This window comes from Perna viridis, chromosome 2, assembly GCF_037379345.1.
Source record: "Perna viridis isolate PV_CMFRI_1.1 ecotype Kerala chromosome 2, ASM3737934v1, whole genome shotgun sequence".
NCBI lineage: Eukaryota > Metazoa > Mollusca > Bivalvia > Mytilida > Mytilidae > Perna > Perna viridis.
In genome coordinates this window covers 52,734,467-52,756,894 of record NC_142446.1, presented here as the reverse complement: position 1 = coordinate 52,756,894, position 22,428 = coordinate 52,734,467, and the positions used below count along the sequence as shown (strand labels likewise).

Sequence of the window (22,428 nt, the reverse complement as noted above, 5' to 3'; positions counted from 1 at the left end):
ACAATTTTTCAAATATCTTTTCCTCTGGAACTACAGAATAGATGTGCATGAAATTTATTATGATGGTTCTTTAGAGTATCCTGCACAAACTGACCGTTTGGATTTTTTATCAGTTCTAAAAATAGAACATAGGGGTCAGACAGCAGATTTTTGCATATACATGGATCTCTAAAACCATTAGGTTAAGCCTGATTTGACGTGGGTAAAGGTAGTTAGCATGAGGAGATCTATCTGTGGTCAAATTTTGGGTAAAATCTGTTGACCCATGTTGGAGTTATTGCCCTGTTTGGACATTTTGCTTTTTTTTATTTCATTACTGTAAAAAATCTTCTCAAACTTATTTACAGAATTCAATGAAAGTTGGTTATTTTGTATTTTAGGTTATCCTTAACAAAAAGATGTTTGGATTTTTGATCAGTTAAAACATTGCTAACGTTACTAAAAATAGAACATAGGAGTTGTACAGTAGTTTTTGCATATATCTCCAACATGGACTCTTTCCCAACACGGTGCACCACTATGGTTTGGTGTCAGGTTTTCCATATTATAGCCTGACAACACCAGTATGTAATGTGCCAGTGGTACCCCATTCCACCACCTGGGGCGCACAACTCAGTTGCTCTGTGGGCAGAGCGTCTAGCTCCTGGCTAGGTTTCTGAACACTATTAAGTTGCCTTTTACAACAAGCTTAGTGCTGCTGCAGGACTACAAATGTATTCTTTTGACGTCTAGACCTGCACGGGACAATACAGTTTAGTAGAAATAATTCAAGTTAAGGGATATTTCAACTTCCTGGGAGCCTCCTGTTATATCTGTCACTTGACGGAAGCAGATCTACTAGCCACTCAACGCTGCCAATCCCTCACGCTTAGGGGCTGCCTTCTTTGTGTAACTCAATAAGTATACATGTAGCCTTCTTTGTGTAACTCAATAAGTATACATGTAGAACCAATATTTTGCACATTATTGATATACATATTGACGATGGGACTATAAATTTGTACAATGATTAGTTCTTAAATGTTGGTTTCTGTCAGATATTAGGTTTCAGTTGACTGTTTCATTTTATTATATTTCCTAGCATCAAAAGTGTAAAGAAAATACAATACAAAAATCTGAATTTATTTAACGTTTGATTTCAGGTATTACACTTAATCTGTGTATGCATGGTACAAGGAGATTATACAGAGCATAGAAAGACTTGTCCAGATAGAGTTCTCTGGAAATCAGTTGGAAAGAAGTTTTGCCCTGATCAATCGAACTATGTCAGATATCATTGTTTAGAAATAGCTGGAACGAAAAACTACATTGAAATATGTTTCCCTTTTAAACAGTTTGTAAAAGGTAACAAAATCATTTTAGGTTTTTGCTTTTGGTTACTGTTTAACATGTTACAATTGATTTAAAGTTGCTGAACAAATAGATACTAAATTGGACTGTACTTAAAACCTTTCACTTTTAAGATTAAAAGAAAAATAATGATGGAGATATTGTTACTGATATTTAATTTATAATAAGGTATATTTATAATGGTAAGGCCCATAGCCAAGGGGGTCGGGTTTTTTATTACCCCCTTTTCAAAACAATAATAAAAATGCTGGTTAGTGGCCTGCAGATAGCATATTTTTTTTTTGACAGTGAGATGTTCAGATTCCTAGTTTTTAACCACTGCAAACAAAGTTTTAAGGGGCCAAAAATTTTAAAAGGTTTGTTTCCCGTCGCCCCAACCGGGTCCAAAAAATGGCACCGGGTCAAAAATTTTGAAACCTAAAAAAATTGATGTTTAGTTTTATTTTATTTTTTTTTTCATTTTCGTAAAATAATCACATCTGATCCATGTCAGCTTTGAATATTACCGTAGCTATTTTCTTAACTCACAGTGATTTATTTAGCCAATGTATCAGTATTTTTTTTTTTAATTCAATTTTTTTGTTTTCAAGAATAGTCAGGATTTTTACAAATACCCTCTACACAACCACCTGACTAATGTGTACGGTTTTTCAAATATAGATATAAAGGCAGTTTATGAAACCTAACAAAGTATATACACTATTTCTTATATTTTGGCAATGTATACTGTTTTCATTATGTAACTAAAATATATTTATAATCTATTAGGGTACCTGCTCTCATACATCTATCCCTCACACATTCATTCTAGTTTATCTCTGTGTCTTGATAAAAATATATTAGGCATAATAAAGATATACATGTAATTACATATAATCTACTGTGAGTGGGGGAAAATATAATGTAGTGACGTCTAAGTTTTGCTTCAAGATCCTCTATCATTGATTGTTTAAAGGTTTCTAATAATTTGCTTACAACGTCAATGATAATTGATTTAAGATCCTGTTGTTTCACTAACCAGTCAGTTGCTTCCTGAAGGTCAGATTTTTTCACATCGTCCTTGAAGCTTTCTTTAATCTCACTCAAGTCATTTAACAGATCAAGGCTTTCTTTAGAGAGTTCTGAATGAGTTCTTTTTAACTCCTTGGGTGGTTTTTCAAGTTCTCCTTTATTACCCCCTTTTTTTAGCTGCCAGCAATTGTTGCACTTTTGGCTTATCCTTCTCTGATCTATCTGATAGTATTTTTGCTGATAATAATGTCCAATTAATAGAATTGTGATGAGTAACCAATTATTTTATACTCACTATTTTTCACAATGAAAAAAAAAAGGTTTTGCATCAAATATCTTCAAAAATTGTGCATCCAACTCACTAAAAATGGTACATCAATAGTCCATCAACAAATGTCCAAGTATATCCTAAAAAATTAACACTTCCACTTCAGAATATGGTCAAAATTTCTTACAAACTGAGGATGGCGGCCATCTTGTTTGTTATCGGTATTACTTTGAAAAACGGGCAACAAAATTGTATTGTTGTCAACAATTTTCCCACTATCTTCTTTATAATCTTTCTGTAATTTAAAAAAATTCCACCAGCGCAATTCAATTAAGATTTTCAGGGATGTTAATATGAACCTTCCAACAACTTATATAAAATATATTAAAAAATTTACCAAAAATTTACTATTATTTTTATACCATAAAAAAAATAGCAAAAATGGTTTCCGGATGTTCAAAACTTGACCTTTTTTTTACCTCACCTAATCACAACCTAAATGTCAAATTTCTCATTTCGACACATCTATTAAAATAATTTCATTATTCCTCTTCCATTTGAGCACAAAAAGTGTGAGGAATTCTGAAAGGAAGTGTTTTAAAAAAAAAAACCGAAAAATCCCCTATTATTATAGGAACTGTATTCGTATACAACGAAAAGCTAAGGGCAGATAATTGGAATCAAATACAAACAAATATCAAAAGTTGTTCGGATCATAGTTAATAAACTGTATAGTTTTTCAAAACAATGCACTTGGCAAGACATGCTATGCAATCTAACCATGGGTGATGAACACAATATTGACAAGTTAGACGAGGTCATCATCACTGTCAGACAAACTTTCATCCAGTTACCTTCCAGACAGACTTTGATGAATAAATAAAGGTTGTTCATAATTTTGATGAAAAAAAAACCTTAGCATTCGGGCTTCACCAACAGGCAGCAGAACTATCTGATGATGCACGCAGAAACGTAGAAGATGCTTTTGACTTTCTAATGAGAGAGTCTGCCAATAGCATAAACTCCTTCAAAAACTTGATGAGTCAGCTGGCAGATTTACTTGTAATATAAGTTAATTTAATTTATATTTATATTTCTGTTAAGTAGGCCTCAGATGTTGTAATTTTTTTAGCAAATAATTGAACCGAGAGTCTTATGGCATTATATTGACTGTTATGTTGTCCCAAAAAAATTAAATGGACTGAAGCACAGCTGATGTCCATATATTTTTAAGGATGACATACCAGTCAATAAGGCAATTTGATCCTCCGTACAATTTACTATTTGCCATATTACATACTTTTGCAGTTAACAAGCTTCATTCAAAAAGGTACTCAACTGTACTGTGTAATGCTGAAGATATCATTTTTCTACAACATGTGATGACATTTTTGTTTTGAATGAAAATCAAATAATGGTATCAAATCTGGTATGAAACTGTCAATGAAAATAAGCCACACCTACTGTTCCAATATAATTTCCAGCTGGTCCATATAGAATTTTACGGACTAATGCAAATTAAATACAGAAATAGACATATAATTTCTTAAACATGTTAAAAGTATTATATATGAATTTAATTTATATTAATATTTCTAGCAAGTAGGCCCCAGATGCCTGATGGTGTATGGTTCATAATTACAGTGTACATGAGCCTGTCCAATTCCATCCCTGAAATTTCTTTCTTCTTTTCAAACGTTTTGCCATGGGGATGGTAGGGTGTGTTGAAACAGTAAATTCATAGGGGAAGTGCTACCAAAATTTTTTTCATAAGTGGATTTAAGTCATTTTTTTTCATTATTTTTAAAGGGGTGGGGCATGTAATCCCTGCTTCCAGTCTCCTGATTCCTCACTTGCCGACCCTTTCAATTTTACTCCACCTTTTACTTCCAACAAAAAACACCACTCTTTGCTTCCATAATAGGAGTTGTCAACGCTGAGCTTTGAAACTTTACAGGATGTTTTATATACTGGTATATTGAAGACGTGTAGCAATAGTGGTGAAAAATATGAAATTGATTCATACATTACAAAGAAAAGAAATTATGGAGTGATTTCATATACAAGGTATTCCTCATGTTCTTCATGTTAGCTCTGGTTCCATGTGTAAGGATACCCACCCACAGACATTGAAATAGTTATTAACATGATGTTCTAACATTAACATGATGTTCTAACATTAACATGATGTTCTAACATTGAGATGTTGTTACTGTATGAGTTCCAAGGAGAAATATTTCTCATAATTAATTTTTCATTTTACAGAAATTTAATAATGTTTATAAATACTCTGCTGATACCTGAATGATTGTCTTTCAGCTCTGACAGTTGAAAGTTTTATATATTGTTATAAAAAAGGAGTTTGTATTAAACTCAATTGATGTCTTAAGTTGTCAACATATTTCTAGTCATGCTTGTTATTGCATTGAATGTTTGATACATTTTGACATGTTGTTTCAGATCATTTGTTTCTGCTCATAATATTTCTATTGGTGTTCTATTCTCATCTTTCATAAGTGTTTCCAACAATTTATTTATATATGTATATAAAAAAATGTGTGCCTGCCTGGTCAGTTTCAGAAACTAGACCCAGGGGGAGGAGAAACAAACATCCTTTAAATATGACCTGGGGTATATAGGCATCACCCCATCTATCTGATATACTGTTCATCCATCTGGCCACATTTCTGTAAGCAAAACTCCTCCTAAACCACTAAAGAGATTATTATGACACTTAGTAGGAAGATTAGGCATCATATGTAGATGTGCATGAAGGTAAATATCCGTAGTTACTATCACAACACTATAAAGTAGATGTATTCAACTTAAGGAACTACGTATTAAAACCTCATGCGGGCAATTCCTCCTTATCTGCTCAAGAGATTTTTAATGAAACTTTATAAGATTTGGCATCATACATTTGTATATAGAAGTGTAAAAAGTAATAAAGTTAACATTAGAGAACTCCAAAGGGAGATTATCCAAATTTAGGGTTTTACATGTGAAAACCTCGCAATCCCAACTCCTCCTACTCTTTGTTAGGGAATTTAGTGAAATTTCATGGGATTTTCGTGAATGAATATACTTATTATTGGACAGGGTTTTAGCTAGGATTTTGAGGGCTTTAGTCACTTTTGCGTAGAGCACGAACAACATATTATGGTCAGCAGAATTTTGTAAACAGTCAATAGTATCATAAACTAAAGACATAAACACTCTTAAAATATTCATTTTAAGTTTACAGATACAGGCATAACAATAAATACAATAAATGTTACAACAAAATAACTGTTATGTTCTATAAGACAACATGTGTTACTTAATAAAATAAAATAGTTACTACATGTATTAGAAAAATAGTAAAATAGAATTTTTTTTTTACATCGTGACAAAGCTTTGATGCATTCAGTCTAAAAATAACTACTATTATGGTATGACCTGACACTCAACTAATAAGAGAAAATCCTCGTCCTTTGCCAAACACCACACCTCAAAAGCCCTCTTCAACCTAAAACTCCTCAAATCAGAAGGATGGAGTTAGATCTTTAGAAGAGTATTGGAGGACTCCAATGGGGAGATAATTAAACTTACTGATTTTATATTAAACTCTATTTGAAGCAGGGGTATTCTCTTTGTGAGCTTACTCACAGTATTTCAGTTAATTTCAGGAACTTATCCAGTCCTTGATCCTATATTCAGGACAAATTTGGATTCTCGGGAATGTCCACCAGATAAATACCAGCCTACTAATTACTACACTAATGATGCAAATGAGTGTTTTAATGAGAAGTCTGGTTGCGATGAGGAAGGTCAAGTGATCTTTAGTAATGGTTCTACAATAGAAGACCGCAGCTGTAGATGTGACTACAACAAAGGCTATACATACCTTGTGCCTCCTGCAAATGACTGCTTCTGTGTACCTTCTCAAGAAGATTGCTCCTGTTACATTAAGTTTTGTGGGGTGGATCAGGTCTTAAACCAAGGTTTGTATGTAGTACACTTATAATTGATTTTTAGGCAAACAAAAAAAATATCTGTTTCGACTAACCTTACTGACCCTAGTTTTTTGTGCCTACCCTAATGTTTTTTGGCCACTTTTTGACCCGTACTATTAAAATTTAGATGTGTCTCTAATACAAACCAGTCTAAAACTTTTGAAAAAATAGAAATATTTTTCCTACCTACTTTGTTTTTTTAGAGTATATTAGTGGAAACACACTTTTTCCTTTGCCTTATACCAATTGCTTTTCTTTAATCATGCTGTCCCTACCTTTATTCTCATTTTTGTTAGACTTTTCATTCCAGTAAGACTTATTTATCACAGCCACTAGATGTTATGACTGAAGCTTAATATAGTTACAGTGTATGCCATATTATGGAATTTGATTTCTGACTGATCATGAAGAACATCAACTTCCTGTTTATCGACTGTTTATAATTTGACCAGTGGTTAATGGGAAGCAGGGTATCCTGTAGAAAACTTCGCTGAGCTTTTATACGACTGAAAAAAAATTGTGGTCATAAATTGGTATGGTGCTGTCAATGTCATCCATAGTCATTTTGGTTTTTGTGCGATGACTTGAGTATTGGTTGGTTTCTCTTTATTAAATTGTATAACAAGGTTTCAAACCACAAAAGGAAGGTTGATTTTGATTTTGGGGGTTGTAGTCCCAAATGTTTAAAAAAAGTGGCTAAAACAAGCATTTCATTAAACTCTGGTAAAAGCTTAGGACTAAACAATGATCTTGTTTCACAAAATGGAATCAATGCTGCAGTTCAGAGCTATAATGATAGACTTGAACAAATAGAGATTGGTGGTAGTTAGATAGATTCTGATGATGAGAGAGGTACTCATGTTCAAGACAATCAAGTTGTAAATGATGATGGGTTGCTAAATGGCTTCCAATATTATGAAAGGGAATTATTTCAAGAAACTGACAAGTTTCCAAAAAACAAATCAATGAAAACCCTGATGAAAATTAATCTCCATGGTTGACCCCCCCTCCCCCCCATCCCTAATGAAAGCATTTCTCGGTTTATGTTCCTCAATAGGAATAAATATTAAGTCCGATCTTTAATCTTACTGGTCAACAGACATATCTGAAACCCCCATTTTTGGGAAAACCATGAAAAGATACAGGCTTATGCAAATATTAAGGTACCTGCATTTCTCAGATAGTAATCAGGCTCATCAGCCTGTAGATGCAAATTTTTCTGTATTGTATAAAGTCAATGCTATCATGAACAAATTTGTAGACAAGATGGTAGAACAGTATGTACCCAAGAGACAAGTTTCTGTAGATGAGGTAATAGTTCCTTTTAAAGGAAGGTTATCTTTCAAGCAATACATGCTAGCTAAACGTACATAATGAGGAATCAAAATGTGGGCTTTAGCAGAAGCTGTCACCAGATATTATATTTCGTTCTGCAAAATATACTGCAGTAGAACTGATGAGGCAACTAATTGTCTTGCCCATTGTGTTGTCAAATCATGCTTTGAGGGAGTTGAAGTCCTAGGTCAGGTATACGTATGGGACGTCCATCACTATTGCCAGTGGAAGCTAGTGTATCCTTTAAATGTATGCCTTCTTACATAATAATATTCTATATATGAAAGAAACAACATGTTGAATTCTTAGGGTATCTGTTCGTCTGTTTGTCTATTCATCCGTCTTGATTACACATGATCATGGCTTGTTTGAGGTAATGATATGACAGTTTTTAGAATAAAAGAAAAAACTGCATGTGTATTTGAATTTACCTAATCTTACAAAATTAACATGATACATTGAAACCTGCCCTAACCTTTTTGAGAGACTATGTCCTGGTCTTCTAGAACAGGGTTATGTTGTTACAAGAGTGAAGTCATCACTACAGAAGTTTTATAGTCGTCATCATGAACTCGTGGATCGTTATGGTGTATCCATCTGCACCATGAAAACTGATTTATTCATGGGTCATAGTTTTCCTTTCCCCGTTTGTCTACCCCGGACTTGACGTTTTATGAGCAACTCTGGTGTTTCTAGAAAAGCAGAGGACGCTTACCCTACCGGTGCACCTTGTACATGCTCTCAGTTTTTAGTGGAGTCCGAGTTGCTCATTTGCTTTTGTTATTTTGTATGTATGATTTTAGTTACTTTATGTTCTTTGTTGTGTATGTCAGTTTTCCATGTCTGGGCTTTGTCCTTGGATTTCATTCTTTATGTTACCGCTATATCCTTGGTTCCCTTGATTTATCTTTGATTTACTCACATTCAAAATATACTGTAAAAGTACTATAGTTCATGGGACAATAATTTTCGTGGGAATGCCAAACCCATCTTGAACTGCCTTAGGTAGATTTAAACTTTCTATCTATCAATTCACAGATTAAAATGACTTCTTGTCAATTGTTCAGTAAACTATTGATGAAGTTTATCAGGTGTTTTTATTTAATCAAGGGAAGTCCAATTTTTTTCCCTGAAGATAACTATATTACTCACTGTAACATTATGTTCAGTCGATTGTTGAATCTGTTTATTTCAGATTATGTGTGTGCAGACCAGAATGAAACTTTGTCTGGAAATAAAACTTACAAATGCCAAAAAATTGTGTAAGTATTTATAGTCTCTACTGTTTTAAGAAGAAGTGATTTAAGACCAGAGTTATTATACTTTTTAGTTTTACAAATTTTTTTGATAACCCTATGTTATTAGACAATCAGAAAACCAACCTAATAAGAAATATTAGAAAAAAATACATAATTTTCTTGATTAGAAATAACTTGAAATAGACTTCTGCTCATTTCTTGCAATTTTCAGACTTTAACATTCCATAATAATGAATATTTTAGCAAAACATCATTTCGGTATGGGAAAAGTTGGTATGAGTACACAAATGTATGGGTTACATATTTTAGACCCTACCTTGGTTTGCTAAATATCAGAAACATGTCTGGACATGGAACTGAAAAAAAAACTTGAAATTCAGGGATCAACCGATGGAATATTGTGTACCCACAGGTCCCCCACCACACTTTTTGTGTGCCATACATAAAATATCTGCGCCAATTGTGCAAGGGCATGGTCTTTAATAAACTCTGTTTAGCCTTGTCAAGATCAAAAATATATATTATACCCTCAACTCAGAAGGGGCTATTTTGCAATCACCTTGTCTGTCTGTCTGTTCACACTTTAATTTGTGGATACCAATTACCAACTACTGTGGATTATGGAAGAAAAATCAGGAATATTGGTACCCCACAAACAATAGTACTTTTTTAGTATTGCTTTCTCATGATGACTTGTACCATGTCTCCTTTTTCAGGTTAGGCTCATCTACTTCCTGTTTACCAATCAACTTCTAGTTTTTTACATGTGGGTGTTGTTTAATGGAAATTTTCATAATACATTTCTCAGCTTCTACTGGAGGGAATGCTATTTTATCTATTGCTTTTTCATGATGACTTATATGGTGTCTTCCCTGTTCAGATTTGTGGCTCATCTACTTCCTGTTTACGGATCATCTCAGTGTCTCCCTTTCTCAGGTTGAGTGAGGGTATTCTTAGCCCAGCATAGCCTGCAACTTCTTGTTTATTATTTCATTAGAAAATTATCTAACACTTTTATTAGGTCATTTTGCCAAGGGCCATGTGAGCTATTGCCATCACTTGACATCTGTCATGGTCATCATCATTAACAATTTTTCAAAACTCCTTTCCTCTGACACTACTTGACTAATTGGAACCATATATCTCCAAAACGGTTAGGTTAAGCCCAATCTTGACCAGGTAAAAGTGTTCAGCATGATGAGATCTATCTGCGGTCAAATTTTCATGTTAATCTGTTCAGCCATGTTGGACTTATTGCTCTTTTTCAACTTTTTTTTGCTATTTTTAATGTTATTTCTTTAAAAATCTTCTCCTCTGACACTACTTGACCAATTGGAACCAAACTTGGTATGAATGTTCCTTGTGGTATCCTGCATAGAACTGGTGAGGGAATTTTTGATTTGTTGAAAAACATGGCCGCCATTACTAAAAATAGAGCATAATGGTCAGACAATAGTTTTGCATATATCTACAAAACATTTAGGTTTAGCCAAATTATGAAAGGGGTAAAAGTGTTCAGCATGATTAGATCTATCTGCAGTCAAATTTTCAGTTTAATATATTAAGCCATGTTGGAGTTATTACCCTTTTTCAAAGTTTTTTGCTATTTTTAATGTTATTTCTTTCAAAAATCTTTTCCTCTGACACTATTTTTCCAATTGAAAGAAAACTCTGTATAAGTGTTCCTCTGGGTATCCTGCATAGAATTGAAGTGGGGTGTTTTGATCCTTCGAAAATTCATCAAAAGAACCCCAGAAGTTGAAATTGTGATATTGCTGAACAGAAAATACCAAATAAACTGTTTTTTGTTGATGTATAAATACTCGAGGAGTTTGACTTTGGAAAATTAAGTCAATTTAAGCAATTTTTTGGCAGGGTAGGGGTACATTTTATTCATTTAACCCATAAACCGTAAGTATTACTCAATAGTATTGGTATCATTGTAAAGCTGAGACATTGGGCTACATGATGATACATACATATGTAAGTTTACTTAGTTTTGAAGAAAGAAGGAGTTCGTAGAATCAAAATACTCAAAAAATTGATTTTTGCCTCAACAAGGTATAAAAAGTAGTTGAACAATACAAAAATGTTTCAGTGAATATTTTAGCGACAAAAATAATCTGAAATGGCAGGTATAAGGGTACCTGAAAATCATATTTTGGTTGATGAGTGGGGGCTGCACAGGGTTTTTTTTTTAGCCCACGTACTATTAGTGGAGTCTGACTTAATCATTTGCTTTTGTTGCTTTGTATGTATTGTTTTGGTTACTTGATGATCTTTGTTGTGTGTGTCTATTTTCACTGTTTGGTCTTTTTCCCTGGACTGCTTTCTTTGATTTTCGCTAGATACTTGGTTCCTTTGGTTACTCTTCCAGCCAATATCTTGAAAACTTCAATATACCAGTATAGGAAGAACTTTTCAATTGAAATGATCCTTATGATAAGTCCTGCCAAAGTCCTCTTTGAGTCAAAGTTGTCAGACAACTCCTTGTTAGAGTTATTGCCCATGAAAGGCAAAAATTTAACCAGGTGAGCAATTCAGACTTATGGGAGCCTCTTGTTTTTTGTAGTGTTCAGAATGAAGCTGTTCTACCAACGTCAGATTCTCCTGAGGATGAAGGAAGACTCTTTTTTATAGCCAAAATAGGTATGTAAATTTATCAGTAAATTTATAATTCTTTTTATTGCTGATAAATCCTTATTATAAGGCCTACACAAGTCTCCTGTGATCAAAGTTATCAGATGTTTCCTTGTAAGAGTTATTTATTTTGAAAGGTGCAAAATGATGGATTTTTTTTATCAGTTTTCAGCCAATATCTTGAAAACTATATGATAGATAAAATGAAACTTTTAATTGATGAAATGATCTTTGTGATAAGTCCTACCAAAGTCATCATTGTTGGAAAGCTCCTTGTTAGAGTAATTGCCCTTGAAAGACAAAAAATTATCCAGTGAGCAATTGAGCCTCCAGGGGACCTCTTTTTGTGATCGTTTTACATTTTATATGGGATTGTAGATCTCATTCTTGATATATTATGGATCCAGGGTTTTTGCTGTTTAAAGAAATCAAAGCCGAAGACCAATTTGTTTACAGTATTCATCTGGGCACACCTACATGGGTTGCATTGGTATCAGAATTAAACACCAAACTAGTTATGCATTATATTTTGTTCATTGTATTTACACATAAAAAATTGTGTTGACAAGATTGTAAACTTAACTCTATAAACCACCTATGCATTTGAATGGGAGTTTTAAGGAACCCATGTTCACAAATACACAAGGTCACAGACAGATAATTTTTACAAATCCTACTATCAAAAGAATTAACCATTACTGGGTATTTAACTCTTTCCATCTATTATCCTTTTCATATAAAAAAAGAAAGTCTATTTAGTTTATGCCTTCTTTTCATGTACAATGTTTAATTTCTATCATGTATAAACTTTTACTCAATTACAGGTAGTATGAACCATTTTTGGTTCTTTTTTGAAAAAAAAAAGAAGAACTCTGTCAAGAATTTTGGCGCAAAGCAAGGAGCTTGGAAAAAAAAGTATTGGTAAAAATTTCAATTAGATCTGTCAAATTCCATGCAGATTCTCTTTCACTTATTGCCTCCGAGTTTTTTCTTTTGTGTAACTAGAAAGGCTGATTTTGATTGATACTGAAGTTGAGTAAGGTTGTCAAATCATCATGTAGCTGAAGTCCAGTATGACTAGCCAAGGACCAATAACTCAGCCAATATGGAAAACCTTATGCAATTATACCTTTATTGACTAACTAGTCCAATGTTTCATATTGGCCTAGGACAATATTGATCTTAACCAGGCCAATATGAAGTATTGACAGCTCAATTCATATTGGATGGCTAAATCCTGTATCATTGCACTTCTGTATTTTGTATTGTGTTGGCAGGTTTTATCATATTAAGGCTAATATTCATATGTTAGTCTATAAATTATTATTATTTATTATACTTTCCAATTTTATATTTTACTCTTGTATATTTTTCAGACAACCAAAATAGAATTTATGCTGATATCAGTATTATACTGACATTAATAGTTTTTGGTAAGTATTTTGATTATTTATCAACAAGAATATTCATGTATATTCAATTTTCAAGATTCAACCTTAGTTACATGTATGTCTGGAAACATAAAAGTAAATGTATTGCCAAAACATAGATGTAAATATGTTACATTTTCCTGGTATAAAATTACTTTATTCATAAATCAGTGATTGGGGAGAATTTTTTTTGTGATGGGACAGTGGCCCTATCTTTGAATGATTCATGGGGCCATGGACAAAATGTAAAGGGCCATTTGATTTTCCAAGAGATACTTTGCAAAAATTAAAATTTGTAATTTTTTCAGGCTTGATAAAAATATGGTTGTCAGATATGAACACTTTAATGATTAAATTGTTACATTATGACATTAATAAATGTTCTCTTTTTAAGAAGTCAGATTTTTGCCTCCTCCCAAAGAGCGAGGGTCTTTTGGAAGTCATGTTCTGTCAGCCCTTTCCCCTCTATTCCCACTCGTAAAATTCTATCCAAAATAAGGGGGTTCAGTCTAGATCTTAACTAGGCAGCAACCATTTTATTCTTGTGGGGAAGAGAGGGGGGCTATGGATTTTTTTTTCTGAGACAAACTTTTTTTTCCCTTGAGCAAAAATAAAAGGTAATTTTTTCCAGGGCCTATCAATAACAACTATTTTTTTTTCACTATCTATTTAAAAACAATCTTTTTTTGTCATCTCATTACTGCATAGCACCTTTCACAAAGACATCATTAATTATTTTTATTTTGTCAAATTTTGTAAAACAAACTTTTTTATCTCTCCATTGATTAGTCAAATTATTTTTTTCCACCTTTGCCAGAAACAAACTTTTTTCTAAAATCCATAGATTTTTCCCCCCTAGAAAATCAAATGGTTGCTCCCTTAATTAAGTTTTGTTGACTAAAAACCCTCTCATAACTGTGTGTATGTAGTGTAGCGGAAGAGTCAGAGCGAACTGTGCAAGTTTAATCTTGACTGTGGTATTGCACAATTGTACTCCATAGACTTTGCATATTATCATCAGGATACTTACTGATTTAACAATCTGTTTAGTGTGGCTCCATTGCTGTCGAACATGCCCTTTGTTGAGACTTTGATTTAAAACATTATATATATTCGTGAAGTACAGGATCTTTCAGTCATTAGTCACATTATATGGGTATCTATTATTGAACCCTAATTGCAAAATATTGTACATCGGTATTGAAATATCAAATTTTCAACAAAGGCAGAGATTTAAATCACCATAGGTTGTTGTACATCACAAACCTATCTATTTAGGGAACTAAATGTCTTGTAACTCCACCAAAGTCTTGTGAAAATAGGCAAAAAAGTAAGAATTGACCAAGCTATATTAAGAATTCCAAAAATTTGCACCATTGCAGTTTGATTGGTACAGCAAATTATAGCATTATGTTTAACTGCCAGTTCCGATAATCAACCCTAGGTACTCAAATCAATTGGTTAGGTATTTAAAAAATGCTATTTTTAGTATAAGGAAAAATACATTCATCGAAGGAAAGTAGCAATTTATGAGATCGCTGATCTTGATCCAATATTGATATACACACTCAGGTCCCAGCTGCATGCACTCCAATGCACCATTTTCGGCACTGAAGCACCAGTTGCACATGGCACATGGCCTTCCCAACCCCTGATAAAGTAAGCTGACATTCCCTCTTTAAAAGAACAAAGGATCAGCAAAGTCCTATACATGTAGGTGCTCTTAAACATAAATGGCTCAAAATAACTCTGTCTACAATGAGGTATTCCAGAAATTACATTAATTAAATTGAAGTAATTATTTGAACTTGTAACACAGAAACACAGCAGATGTTTTAGGAAGTCTCACATGTTCTTGTTGATCAAGACATCAGCCATATAACATAGTGGTGCATTATCAAATGATATTAGAGTACAAATAGCCCTGCTCCTCATAAGCAATTTAGCTTAAATTCATATTATCATTCAGCTACATCTATTTGTTTATGTTACAGGTTTGATTTACCTGATAGGTTACTGTTCCAGAAAAACCTACAAGAAGAAAGGTGAGTTTCTGTATTTGTCGTCAGGGATGATTTTTCGCCCACTTTTCAGTGGAATTCCGCTATTTCAAATATGTAATAGTTCTAATTTCATTCAGTTGTTGTACAAGACTGTAGTAAGTGATCTATTGGGTGTGGTTTAATCGGTTCTTCCAAGTACTACGGTGCTTTTCCATGTAATGACTTAAAAACATGGAAGTAAAATTTTAAAATGAAGTCTATCAGGTATTTAAGAATAATGGATATCCGATAAGGGAACGATAGCCACGCTTATTGCTATTTTGTTTAAACTCCCTTTGATCTTGCTATACGATAATTTTCAATCTCATGCCAGTCAAGTGAGAATGAAAATTATTGCTAGTTTCTATGTTCAGGCATGACATACAAGCAACAGCGTAAGAATATTTGACGACCCAAATAACCGTCTGTTTGTTTACTGCATATGAAATAATGGCTAATTTGTGGCAATATTTTCTAGTCTACAATGGAAAATGATTAAATACAGTAACGTACCCAATTAGAATGAATAAATCCCAAAATAATCCCACAAATTTTAAACGCGACTGTCATAATTAACCGATTTAAAAAAAAAAATGTGTATCACAGCTGCACATCATATGAGACGTCATGTAGCACGTCGCTGCAAAATAGTCCTGAAAGGAAATTTTGCAGCGCTTATAAAACTTACATATTTAGGTCATGGAATTTGAAAATAAAAGAAAACTAATTTCTTACAATTCAGCAAAACAGCGATAAACAGATTATTAAATATTTTTTCAACACGCAGGAGTTTTTCATGCTCATCTTGTTGAAAAAATATTAAATAATCCAATATTGATAGGTTTAAAAAAGAACTACATACAAATAAAATATAAATAAAATGTAAAAATCAAAGAATTTTGGCCAAAATTTTCAGCCTTACAGTCTTCATCATGGGCAAAATGTATCATGTATTGCAAGGGAAGCCAGTGATCCTGATTACGAACCAGTGGTATTAAATCAAATTTCTTTGTTTTAGTATTCAGTCTTACTGCAGTGTTTTAAACATGTTGCAGTCTTGATAATGTTGAGTTCAAGCTTTATAACAAAGCGTTGCCATAGTTTAATCTGGGTGTTGTATGAGAGCTCACTAATTTTTTACATGCATTCACTGTAATGTATGGTCCGATATACCAAATATTCTGTATCTGATAGGAGCATGATTTTGAAACGGTGCTGCCTTGTAACTCCATGCTCAAACATTTATCAAAGAACACATCTAGATTCTTTACACAGTTTGATTTGCTTAAAGTGGTGCCATCAAAAGGTATTGTGACTTGATATATGTTTTACTTTATGTAATAGAGCAAAACAAGCAGCTCTGTTTTGTCTTGATTAAGTTTTAACAGGTTTGAAGACATCCAATCCTTACTATCTGATAGACAAGGTTCTGATAGATAGACCCAATCACCATCTGGTTTGATAACTTGATATGCTTGTGTGTCATCAGTGTAAGAGTGATGCTGCATTTTATGTTGCTTGCAGATTTCACTGACAGGCTTCACATAAATACAATATAATTTCGGTCCTTAAGCCCTGCAGAACACCATATTGAAGACTAAGATCATCGAACTGAGTGATGCCAATAAGAACTCACTGAATTCTGTTTTTTTAAGTATAATTCGATCCACGGTAAAGCACTATCAGATACTCCAAAAGAATAACTATGTAGTTGAAAGTTAATTTAGAGTGTACTTGTTTTGGTGCTTTTCTGTCTACCGCCAAAATATTGAAAATCAATTCATACGTTTACAGTAGTCATTTCTTGATTTAAAAGAAAGCACATGTATTTAAACAAGGCTCTTTCCCAATCATACTAAACATATTACTATTAAAGTCTTTTGAAGAATCAATTTACAATTAAATGGTAAAACACCTGTCTGAAATGACTATATTTGCTGACTAGCAACTGTTTAATGTATCTATGAGAGCTGGAAGGACTATGGAATGCTTTTTCAGGTTCACTGAAGTTTAAGACCCCAGTAAGATCCCATAAAGTTGTTTTTGGAGATAATATAGAACTAGGCACAGAAATTGTTGGAGAGAATGCATGGTTCAGAGCAGTATTTGGTAATCCAGTCATTAATAATCTGTTCTGGGAAAAAGATGGCAAAACACTTGACTCTGCTGGTATGCAGCTCAATCTGGTAATTAGAAATGTCAAACCCATGGATTCTGGAACATATAGATGTTTCGTAGAAAACAAGGCTGGTATTATGTTTTCATCACAAAAGATTGAACTAGAAACAATAGGAAGTAAGTACATGTCTATAGGTTAAATGTATTTCTTGCATTCTTACCCTACCAATGCACCTGGTCTTGTTACTGTGTTACTTTATCAAAGTAAAATACAGGGAAACCTCTCTGGATCTGCCCCCAACATGGTTATCACATTGCAATGGGAAAATCTTACAAGTAGAGGAACAAAAGCCAAGTTCTATTTACTGTACAAAATTAAGTTGGGGTTAGTAAAAGTTCCAAACTACAAATTGACTTAAATGATAGGTGAACTAATTATAAGTCAATTATGCTCATATATGATATAAATAAATTTCCCTTTTTTCCACATTTGATCTCTGTCTGGAACACAGTACAATTCAAGTTAAAAAATAACTTGTAGGGCTTTGTGTGCTATATTACATGTAAATTTGATATCATTATCCTGTTGAAACACAAGTTTTGATGCATAATGTTGAATGTTTAATTTCTTCAACCACTTTCATTATCCATAGAAATATTAAGTCTTAATATTGCCAGGGACTAATCTAGAGGGAGTAATAAACAAAACCTTATCCTTGTTTGTGCTCACTTCCCCCATTGGACTCTGACTGGGAGAAATTTTGTAATAGTTTACATAGACTAAAATGTCAATATTTAAATTTTTTAAACAGAATTTACAAGAAAATTTTCCTTGTCATCAATATCTAAATTTGCATATATATGTGTACATGTACTTGCCTAACTGACATCATCAAACCTTTTGATGATTAACTCATTAAATTTTGATACTGAAAATTATAAGGAGTGATTGTAAAAAAAAAATCTGTCTAATTTAAATCAATCACAAGAAAGTAAACAGCTGTTTTTATAAAAAAGAAAATATGAAATGAGTATAAATTCTTAAATTAATGTCTGCATTACTTATTGTGCTTGCCTCATTCTAGTCAACAGTTTTTAGTTTTAATTTTTACTTCTATTGAAGGTTTGAATTATTATTTTTTAAGGTCCTGGTTTTTACTTGAACGTTCCTAATTATGTGGCTAAGAAAGGAAGGAAGGCCCTGGACCATTACAAAGCCATATTGAAAACTGAGGTCATTAGAAGGAAAACAAGACAGATATTCTGTATCTTCATTGATGTTGAACACTCATTGAAAACAGAGCTTGTGAAGACTTTAGTTCATCAGCTGCCATACCAGAATGGATGTGTTATGTATAAGTTTACTTATGATGGTGATCAGGACACATGGTCAGGTACATATACTACATTTTATAGGCAACTACTGTGATAGTAGACAATTCTTTATTTTAGTTGCACATCCATTACTATATTCTTCCGTGTATACTACACACTATTTTTCAACTTTTTCTTTGTTCCAGAAAGGGGTGTGCGGTAAACACCAAAATAATGAGTTTCTAGATTTTTTTTTCTGGAGACATAATTTTCAGGGTCCGTAATTTTCAGGAATTAGAACCAAAGTCGTTGACTAAAAACAACATTGAGCCATTTAGTATTTTTGAGAACAGTTTTGCTGTTGATTTTTCCTCCCTTTCCAGTGCATGTTTTACACGGAAACTCACTTTTTTAATTGATCTCCCTTGCCAAGAAGCGGGTTCACTGAATACATGGATGCGTGTAATGCACAGAAGAATATGGTACCTTAAATCTTCACACTTCTGGTCTTTAGTGTTCTAAATGGTCATTTTTAAATGATTTACTCACTTGGAAAAAAACAGCAATATAAACTCCATGCAACATATAGATTTCCTGCAAGCATGATACCTAGATGCATGTTAATGATCAGTAAAACATGCAAAATGCTTACCAAACTCATTATATATAAGATCGAATACAAGATGGCCGCCTGTCTAGTGAGCTGTTGATGAGCTCTTCAGATTTTAGGCAAATTTGACCATATTCTAATGTGGAAGTGTTCATTTTTTGGATAGACTTGGTCATTTATTGATGGACTATTGAATTACCAATTTTTAGAGAGTTGGATGCACAATGTTCGAAGATATTTGATGCAAAACGTTTTTTTCATGGTGAAAAATAGTGAGTGTAAAATAAATGACTACTCATCACAATTCTATTAATTGGACATTATTATTATTATCAACAAAAATGCCTTCAGATAGATCAGGGAGGATAAGCCAAAAGTACAACAATTGCTGGCAGCTAAAAAAGGTGGTAATAAAGGTGAACTTGAAAACCATCCAAGCAGTTAAGGAGAACTCATTCAGAACTCTCTGAAGAAAGCCTTGATCGGTTAAATGACTTGAGTGAGATTAAAGAAAGCTTCAAGGACGATGTGAAAAAATCTGACCTTTAGGAAGCAATTGACTCATTAGTGAAACAACAGGATCTTTAATCAATTATCATTGATGTTGTAAGCAAATTATTAAAAACTTTTTAACAATCAATGATAGAAGATCTTGAAGCAAAACTTAAGAGATAGGACAGGTAGAATGCAAAATCAGCTTCATTCATTGCTAATTATACCCCATGCAACGAAGTTGCGAAGGGTATAATGTTTTTGACCCATTCGTCCGTCAGTCCATCTCCAGTTTTTCAGATTTTTTTTCTAAATGCTTGCAGATATTGACATGATTTTTGGTAAATGAGTTCACCATGATAAGTTACAGGTCAAGTTTAACTTTTGCTCCACTCCAATGATTTTTACTGTAATTACAGGCCTTGAACTTAGCAAAATTCACAGAAATAACAGTTTTCCAGACTTTTTTTCTAAACGCTTGTAGAGATTGACATGATTTCTGGTATATAAGTTCACCATGATAAGTTACAGGTCCAATTTAACTTTTGTTATGCTCCGATGATTTTTACCGAAAATACAGGCCTTGAACTTAGCAAAATTCACAGAAATAACAGTTTTCTGGACTTTTTTTCTCAACGTTTGTAGATATTGACATGATTTCTGGTATATAAGTTCACCATGATAAGTTACACGTCCAGTATAACTTTCGTTCTGCTCCGATGTTTTATCCGAAATTACAGGCTTAGAACTTAGCAAAATTCACAGAAATAACAGTTTTTCAGACTTTTTTTTTTCAAATGCTTGCAGATATTGACATGATTTTTGGTATATAAGTTCACCATGATAAGTTACAGGTCATGTTTATGTTTTGTTTTGCTCTGATGATTTTTACCGAAATTACGGGCCTTGAGCTGAGCAAAATTGACTGAAATAAAACGTTTTACGGACTTTTTTCTAAACTCTTGCAGATATTGACATGATTTTTCGTATAGAAATTAACCATGATAAGTTACTGGACAAGTTTGTAGTTTGTTCCACTCCGATGATTTTTACCAAAATTACGGGCCTTGAACTTAGATAAATTCACAGAAATAACCTGTTTTTCAGACTTCTTTTTTCTAAACTCTATACTCAAAGAAATCACAGTCTGGAGTTTGAAACTACTATTCTGAGTAATAGAATTAAGTTAGAAGATGAAGGTCTAAAGCCTAAAAAGCATTCTTATTTCTCTCTTTGTTGGGGTCCTTCTACATGTATTTCTCTAACAAACAAATTTACTTGAGTATCCAACATGGGGATGCAGATTATGACATGACTTTTGGTATATAAGTTCACCATGATGAGTTACAGGTCAAGCGTACGTGTTGTTCCACTGCGATGATATTTACTTTGGATTAAGTAAAACTCAAAGAAATCATAGCCTGGAGTTTGAAACTACTATTTTGAGTTATAGAATTTAGTTAGAAGGTAAAGGTCTAAAGCCTAAAAAACATTCTTATTTCTCTTTTTATCAGGGTCCTTCTACATGTATTTTTTTATAAACAAATTTACTTGAGTATCCAGCATGGGGATATGAGGAGTATGTGAGCGCGCTCACTAAGGTTCTTTAATGGAAACTGACATTATGAAAGAAAAAATGAGAGATAAAGATAAAACCATATAATTAATGGAGGAAAGGTTAACTGATTCCGAAAATTGAGTAAAAGAGGCAATGAAATTAGGAAATTATAGTGAACAGTACTCTAGAAAACACAATATCAGAGTTGTAAATTTACTTCAACAAATTGATGAGAACATAAAAGAGAACTTCCTAACAATTGTAAAAGATCAACTGAAAGTGGACATTGTATCTCAGGATATACTAGCAATACATAGAATCCTAGGAAAAGACAATGACAGTAGACCTGCCATTGTTATGATGAGAAATACTGAAGTCAAGGTGAAAGTGATGAGAGCTAAAAAAAGACTTCAGAAGGGAGTTAAATTCCATGATGATATAACTTGGGACTGATGAAAGATTAAAGAACACTGAAAAATTCAAAAATGTATGGTTTTATAACTGCAGTGTTGAATAGTTATTGTCAATGAAAGTAATTTATGTTAATACATTTATGATAAAAAATTGCAATTATTATCCTTTATATTTTAAGAATCAACTGATCATGTGATAAAGCCACATTTAATTGTGGAGATCTAAGTCAAAGGGAGATAATCATATTGATAACTCTGGTTTTCTTTAGTTTTTTGTCAACAACCAATATCAGTGTTTTCGTGGGTTTAATTTATTTTCTTATTTTAATGAGAAAAGGTCTTACCTCATGGTCAATGGGTGAATTATAGAAAAATGAAAACAAGACAATTAATTCTTCATCCAAGATGGAAAATGCCTACATAAGTAAATAAACTGAGTTGATATAACAAACATTCATATGGTAGAGTTGTGACCATCTTTTGTGAGTTTATGATTTTATAGTGTGTTTGCATATGTGTGTTTGTCTTTGTAAGTTGTATGTTTGTTTTTTTTTTGTTAATATGGATGATAATATTACAGTTTTATCTATAAA

The 22,428-nt window shown here is 33.0% G+C and overlaps 1 protein-coding gene across 10 annotated transcripts in view; it reads left to right on the top strand.

Annotated features, from left to right (window-relative positions):
- LOC148625983 (uncharacterized) overlaps positions 1 to 22,428 on the top strand; it is a 58,640-nt gene that overhangs the window by 5,034 nt on the left and 31,178 nt on the right. For all 10 annotated transcript variants that reach the window (XM_088569481.1, XM_088569477.1, XM_088569487.1 and 7 more), the window contains 8 exons: positions 1,143 to 1,344; positions 6,298 to 6,612; positions 9,155 to 9,221; positions 11,791 to 11,867; positions 13,235 to 13,291; positions 15,283 to 15,333; positions 17,329 to 17,625; positions 18,594 to 18,842. In XM_088569481.1, coding sequence (XP_088425607.1) covers positions 1,143 to 1,344; positions 6,298 to 6,612; positions 9,155 to 9,221; positions 11,791 to 11,867; positions 13,235 to 13,291; positions 15,283 to 15,333; positions 17,329 to 17,625; positions 18,594 to 18,842 — 1,315 coding nt within the window. The remainder of the gene's footprint in view (positions 1 to 1,142; positions 1,345 to 6,297; positions 6,613 to 9,154; positions 9,222 to 11,790; positions 11,868 to 13,234; positions 13,292 to 15,282; positions 15,334 to 17,328; positions 17,626 to 18,593; positions 18,843 to 22,428) is intronic.